This window comes from Rhyacophila brunnea, unplaced genomic scaffold, assembly GCF_057557595.1.
Source record: "Rhyacophila brunnea isolate RB1 unplaced genomic scaffold, BYU_Rbru_1.0 scaffold_16, whole genome shotgun sequence".
Taxonomy (NCBI): domain Eukaryota; kingdom Metazoa; phylum Arthropoda; class Insecta; order Trichoptera; family Rhyacophilidae; genus Rhyacophila; species Rhyacophila brunnea.
In genome coordinates, this window is record NW_028232816.1 from 8279173 (window position 1) to 8286901 (window position 7729).

Below are 7729 nucleotides of genomic sequence, written 5' to 3' on the forward strand. Positions count from 1 at the left end.
TTTTAGTATTTTTGTATGAACAAATTTAACCGTCGTTCGTATTTCAAACAGAACGAAATTATTTATATTGTTGAATGACAGATGGCGCTACGTCCAAGAAGAATTCAAGAGAAGCGTCACGTCATTTTGACATTTCATTCGGCATATCACAACGCAGTGCGTGCAAAATTTTGTAGATTTATTTTAATGTATCTATTTTTGTGTGCGTGTTTTATAGTGCACAATGCCAGCAAGACGCAAGGGGGGCCATTTGGGCCGTCGAACGAATAAAGCAACAAACATGCGAAATAGTAGAGCAGAACAGATGAACAAATCCAACAAGATAACAAAAACGTGCGTGCGAGCATGTTGCATTTCCGTGAATCTCAATTACAAGAGGTACAAGCTGAACAAAATCAACAACGACAATTGGAACGGAGCCAAGCGCACCGGTTCGTAGTTAACACACGCAGATCAAATGACCGACAATGCCAACAAGTACATCGAGCATTTACATCCGCTTCGTTCCTTCGTCTCGCATTCGAGTACGAGCCAGATATTGAATATACCGCTCATCTGAAAGTGCTGATTGGTGCTATGGACAAAGAATGTCCCCATTGTCATGCGCTCAAATTCAAACATGAGTCAGCCGGGATGTGTTGCGCATCAGGAAAAGTACAACTACCAGAAAATGAGACACCACCAGAACCATTGAACGGCTTGCTCATCGGCACGGTTCAAGATTCACACCTGTTCCTGAAGTCCATTTGCACATTCAATTCATGCTTCCAAATGACTTTGTTCGGAGCAACATAAATAGTTCACAATACTGCGGCAATGGTTAAAAATTCCATTTAACGTTCAAAATCAAAGGCCAAGTGTACAACAAAGTAGGCTCATTGCTGCCAATGCCAAACGAACCACATAAATTTTTACAAATCTACTTCATGGGCGGTGAGGATATCAATCGTGTGGATGCATGTTGCGGCTACAATAACCTCAATTTGCCAAAGGCCAGGCGCATCGTCGGCGAACTGGACGCCCTATTGAATGAGCACAATGAATTATTGAAATTCTTCAAATCACACATCCACGAATGTCACTTTGCAGACAATCACGCTATTGTCATCAATCCTGATAAAACACCAGCTGGAGAGCACGTGCGTCGATTCGATGCGCCTGTTGTTGACGACGTTGCTGGAATCATGGTTGGCGACCGCACATCGATGCGAGAAATCGTGATTTGAAGAAGAAAAATAATCTGGAGTTCATCGCTGACACACATCGTTCATACAACGCTTTCCAATATCCGCTAATTTTATGGAAGGGACAAGACGGATATTGCATAAACATTAAACAACGAGATCCCGCCACAGGTAATTCATCATTACTCATTACTATCTTTAACATCATTACTCATTTTGAATTGAGAAAATGAATGGTTGGTGTTTTTTTGTTTTTATCAGCGGTCATCGTCTACAGCGGTCCATTCCTCTTTCTGTTATAGATCCCATCCCCACACACTTGAAATACATTCGTTATTTTTTATTTAACAACCAAAATATTCACTATACATAATTTATATGGCAGAACAACGTTTGCCGGGTCAGCTAGTGTCTCTATAAACGAACATGAAAACAATAGTCAATCACTTTCGGAAATACGTTTCCTATAGATATATTTTTGTCCATATTTAATCCGAAAAATCCTGGCTGTCACAAATCACACAAAAATGTAGGTACATTATTGCCTTGCCTCTTCACAATATTCGATGAGTTTATTTAAATCTAATAATAAGGACACATTGGTGTTCAGCAATTATCATCATGATCAAAGATTAAATCTACACATAAAACTACGTTGATTAATCAAATTATCCAAAAAAAATATTGACGGAGCATCATTTTCGGTATGCATGCATTTTCATTTATTTTGAACCATAAACAAAATACTTTTATTTTAGCTGTCATTCAAAGACAACGTAGGTAGGTAAATTAAAAATGACGTTTACTATAGGTAATTTTATACATAACGTTTTTATTATTTTATTAAGGGGAATATATATTCGCACAATTGAATAGACTGTTTTCACAAAGCGCTGACAACATTTAAAAAAATGTTCGTCACATCGGAAATGGATGATATTCACAAATCAACTATAACACTCAAATGATCGATTTGTACTAAGGAAAAAGTAGTCTTCACGTATCAATATACTATTGTAAACAATTAATCGTAAAAGAATACAAACACTATGAAAATTAGGTTTAATGATTTTAAACAATATTTTGGCAAAACATAAGTATGTATTAGGTACCTACTTTCAGATTCAATTAATACTATAAAATAAATACCTATTTAGAAAGTGATGTTAATTAAAACTTAGGTAATTGTGCCGCAGATGCCGTCATGAGCTTTTATGACTTGTTTTACGAAAACAGTTTATTCCAGTAGACAATTATAATAATTACCTTTTTCTGTCGGCACATAGGTTATTCGATCCAATAATTGTTAATTTAAAATTTGAAATGCTCATAGATTTTGATACTTTATTATCACAATCTAAGATTATATTATTAGGTACTTAATATTAGGTTGGGGTAGGTTAGGTTGGGTTAGGTTGGGTTAGGTTAGGTTTTTTTTTTTTTTTTTTTTTTTTTTTTTTTTTTTTATATGACATAAAGGGTACCTTGCTTGCTATGTACAAGGTTTAGGATCTGGAAGGGTAATGATTTTACTTGGAGCTAGCTTTTGTGTGAGGAACGGCTTGACTTTTGGCTATGGCCTTGCTGGGAACTTCTCCGCATTCGCTTTTGAGACATAGGGAACCATAGAAACCTATGTCAGAGAAGACGGAACTTAAGCTTATTAGACACTTAAGGGACCTTCCAGCCATCGCATGATGGTTGGCTTTTTGTTCTTCTATCTATCTTTCCTATTCCTGCTCTGTGATACTTACTCCTTTATTCAACTCTTTTAGTCGCCTAACTATCTGAACAACAAACCTTTCAAATTCCTCTGCTGCTTGTCTTCTTCTGAAAATGTCATGAAAATCTATCTTTGCAGATTTAAGCGCCATTTGGAGCTTGTATCTCAGCAAGTCAAACATCGGGCATTCCCTCAAAATGTGAGGGACGTCATGCGTGATGTTACCATCACACTGACAGCCGTCTGCTTGACTCACTTTGAATCTGCAAAGGTATTCATTGAAGGCTCCGTGGCCGGTGAAGATCTGCGTTGTTTCGAAGCTCGGCTTAGAGAAAGTCTGGTATCTGAAGGCATCCAAGATGTTCGGGAAAAACATTTTTGTAATCTTTCCCGTACTTGAGTCTCTGTAGCGGTCGTTCCAAGTGTCGAGGGTACTTTCCTTAAGTTTTCTCTTCGCATAGCTTAGTGGAAATTTGTCGTACGTCGGTGCCGTCTTTTTACGCGTAGCATCCTTTGCTTTGGCGTCGGCTCTTTCATTTCCGCTTAGGCCTACGTGGGCTCTGATCCAGCAAATTTCCACTGTCAGTCCAGTCTCTCCTATCGCTCTCAGCTTTCGCTGGGCATCCGCGACAAGAGGATTGACCGATACAGATGCTATGCTTTGTGCCCCAGACTTGCAATCCGTGAGGATTCTTGCAATTTTCCAGGGTTTTCGTTTATTGAGGATCCAATCTAAGGCGCTATTCATTGCCGTCAATTCCGCCTGGAATATCGAGCAACAGTCAGCTAACTTGAGTGTTCTCGCCTGGTATTCTTTACCCTTTTCACATGGAACTATCGCTGCGCCTACTTTTCCATCCAGGACACTACCGTCCGTGAAGATTCTCAGTTCCTCATCCTCTATGTCTGGGACGTCTTGGTCCCAGTAGCGGACAGTTTGTGTCATACGCGTGGATGGATGTGGGAGATCATAGAATCGTTCAACTCCTTGGTATCTTCTATCTGAAGGTAAGAAGTTTGTTTTTCCCGATCGTTTGATTTTGGAGATCGCGATACGTTCTTTAATCTTGAGGTCCAGTGGAGTGAATCCTGTGAGTGCCTGAGCTGATGTCAGGGAGACTGTCCGGTAGCCACGGCAAGCTCTGATGGCCATCTGCCTTTGGAGTGCGTCCAGTTTCTTCTTGTTTGTCTTCGTATTGACTGCCTCGCCCCATACGTTCGCCGCGTATAAGACTATCGGCTCAATCACTCCATGATAGAGTTGCTGCGTCACCTCTGGAGAACATCCCCATGTAGGTTTTGCGGCTCTCATCAATTTGGAAGCAATTCCAGCCGCCTTCTTCGCAACGTTGTCGATGTGGCGGGACCAATTCAGGTTTTTGTCAATTGTGACACCTAAGATTTTGAAGTGTTCTACTGGCGTTAAGGCAACTCCATTCATTTTTATCTTCGGCAGAGCGGTGAGTTTTTTCCTTGTCATTATCATCACATTGGTCTTTTCCTCCGAGAAGTGCAGTTTTGCTTTTCTTCCCCAGGCCGCTGCTTTCTTCAGAGCTTCATTAGTGCAGAGTTGTACACCCTCTACAGTTTGTCCCTCTACTAAAAGAAGAACATCGTCTGCGAAGGCTTGAACCCTGCAGCCATGACCGAAGTTTATTTTTAAAAGATCGTCCAATATGATGTTCCAGAATGACGGACCGCATGTAGATCCCTGGATGCATCCTTTCGTCGTCATCTTAGTCATTGTTGCTCCTGCATGTGTTATGTTAACCTTTCGGTTTCGAAGATAACTGCGGACCAGCGCATAGAGATTTGCCGGTGTGTCTTTGTCAGCGAGCTGCTTTAGCAGCATCGGCCACCAGGCATTGTCGAATGCGCCGCTTATATCTAGAGATACCGCGATGACTATTCGTTTGTTATCTCTATGCTCTGTTATAAAATTGACCGCGTCGGTTAATGCGTCTTCTGTCGATTTTTGTGGAGTGAAGCCATACTGTTCCTCGCTCATGAGATTGTTGTGATGAAGGTGCCAGTTGATCCTTCTGATCATGAGTTTTTCAAGGATCTTGCCGAAAACCGGTAGAAGGCCTATTGGTCTGTACGATTTGACGTCGCAATAGTCCTCTTTTCCAGGTTTCGGTTAGGTTAGGTTAGGTTAGGTTAGGTTAGGTTAGGTTAGGTTAGGTTAGGTTAGGTCAGGTCAGGTTAGGTTGGGTTAGGTTAGGTTAAGTTGCGTTAGGTTAGGTTAAGTTATATTAGGTTAGATTACGTTAGAATAGGTTAGGTTTAGTTAAAAAATGATACTTATACAATCTCATGACGGCATCTGCGCCACATTTACCAAAATTTATATCGATGAACCGAAAAAGATATACCTAGGTGGTGTTATTTGGTTGTAGATTTACATCAAATAATATATGAACGATAGCAGCGCGAATATACATATATTTATATTACTGCGTTAAACATTAATTATATTGACACCTAAGCATCATTTTTGCGATTGCCTTCTAATAAATTGTATTGCTGCTACAATTATTAGTTTGACATTTGTGAATTTCTACCTTTTCTTTGTGCGATATATTATTTGTCGGTGAAAACAATTTTACAAATGTGTGCAGTTGTCAAAATTGAGTGAATTTATATTTACAATGGGTGATTTATGATTTTTGTTTTGTGAAACAAACTATTTTATGTGATTTCATCTATTTATTTGTGAAATCATTTAATATATGTGAAAACTACTTTCCAAATGTAAAATTTTTTTTTTTTGTGAATTTTGATTATTGCATTGTGCAATTAATTCCCACCCTTTTATTAATAGTAATTATACAATTTTGAATTAAATGTTTTATTACACAATATAAGAAAAATGCAAGCTTTATAGATAAATGAAAAAAACAATTATGATAATTTTATCCCATAATCACATTACGAAGTACCTACGTCATATCATCCAGTCTTTGCATTCATGTGATTACTGTTTATAAGAATTAATATTTGTCACTATGCTTATTAGGATTCCACTGCTGGGTGAAGGTTATTCCAATAATCCTCTTGGTCATATGAATCATTGCTATATCTATCAAAATTGATGTACCTACCTATTTATATTCTTATTATCATCATGAACTAGGATCAATCCACTACTCGATGAAGCCGTCTCAGAACTAATTCCATTCCTCTTTCATATATACATTGCTGCATTTATCAAATATTTTTATATACTTTTATATAATATATTCATTTCATCGATATCATAATTAGACCGAATCAATACACTGCTGGAAGAAGGCCTCTCTAAGCTGATATCAAAATTTTTTGTTCTATGAATTGAACTAAACCGAATTTGTGAAATTGCGTATTACATGGAATCGGAGATTTTTTGATTATTCATGAATTAGGCAAATTATCTGCCGAGTGCGTGAATTCGGCAGGGTATGGAATTCTTAAACTCTCAACATGACAGTAGAAGAAGTAAATTTAATACGGATGGTTTTATTAGTTATCATCATCAGCCGGGGTCAATCCACTGCTGGATGAAGGCCTCCCCAAGCTTTCTCCAACTCTCTCGGTCCTGTGTCGTTCGCTGCCACGTATTTCCGCCGAACTTTACCAGTTCGTCAATCCAGCGGCTTTTAGGGCGACCCTGCGGCCGTTTCGTACCCCTTGGGTACCATTGGATGACGGCATTTGTCCAGTGGCCGTCCTTTCGGCGAGCAATGTGCCCCGCTCATCTCCATTTCAGCTGTTTGGCAACGTCTATTACATCGCGTACTCTTGTCTGCTTCCTAACCCATTCGTTTCGATTACGGTCCTCCGTGATGCCCAACATACACCTCTCCATGCCTCGCTGTGTGACTCTTAACTTTTGGACTTCTCTCGTGTTGAGGGTCCATGTCTCGCAGCCATACGTGAGCACGGGTAGCACACATTGGTTGAACACCCTGCGCTTAAGACATAATGGTAGGTCACTCTTGAAGATACTATTCAGACTTCCGAAAGCACTCCATCCCAGCTTTGTTCTTCGAGCAATTTCATCGTGCATGCTTCCGTCTATAGACACCTGCTATCCGAGATAGATGTAGCTGCTGACTTGCTCGAGTTGGGTGCCAGAGATACAGATAATCGCAGAGTCCGAAAAACAGTTTCTCTCACTTTTGTCTTTGATACATTTATCTTTAGACCGACCGTTTGACTGACATCCGCGAGTTCTTGCATTCTACCTTGGAGGTCTTTCGGGTCTTTTGAGAGTATAACAATATCATCTGCAAAGCGCAGGTGACTGAGGTGCTCTCCGTTAATTGGAACACCTTTTTTCCTCCCAATCAAGTTTCCTAAATAAGTCCTCAAGGGTAGCGGTGAATAGTTTAGGTGAAATGGTATCACCTTGCCGGACACCTTTGTTAATGGGGAATTTACACGACCGTTTGTGGAGTTTTACGCATGCTGTGGAATCACTGTATATACTGTTCAATATGCTTATGTAGCGTCTTGAAATTCCTTGGTTGCTAAGGGCGTCTATAATTGAGAATTTTTTGATGGAATCAAACGCCTTTTCATAGTCTATAAAACCAAGATATAATGGCAGTTTGTATTCCTGGTAGCGTTCTATGATTTCCCTGACGACCTGTATATGATCCATAGTACTGTAGCCTCTTCTGAATCCGGCTTGCTCTCTTGGTTGGTTCTCGTCTAGAATTGTTTCGAGACGGTTTGAGAGTATTTTCGTAAAAACCTTATACAGAATTGGCAGTAGACTAATAGGTCGATAGTTTTTCAGATCTTCAGTGTCTCCTTTTTTATGGAGAATAATAATAGA

General features: G+C 39.6%; 1 protein-coding gene across 1 annotated transcript; it reads right to left on the reverse strand.

Annotated features, from left to right (window-relative positions):
- Positions 1 to 723: 723 nt before the first annotated feature.
- Positions 724 to 4651, reverse strand: LOC147074298 (uncharacterized). Its single transcript, XM_085943946.1, has 2 exons — positions 3164 to 4651; positions 724 to 735 (listed from the first exon to the last, which is right to left on the reverse strand). Exons 1-2 carry the CDS (start codon positions 4649 to 4651, stop codon positions 724 to 726), a joined length of 1500 nt encoding a protein of 499 aa, XP_085800072.1.
- Positions 4652 to 7729: the final 3078 nt, after the last annotated feature.

Excerpts from the sequence above, each read along its gene's own strand:
- LOC147074298 (XM_085943946.1), bottom strand. The coding sequence starts at position 4,651 with ATGACTAAGATGACGACGAAAGGATGCATCCAGGGATCTACATGCGGT.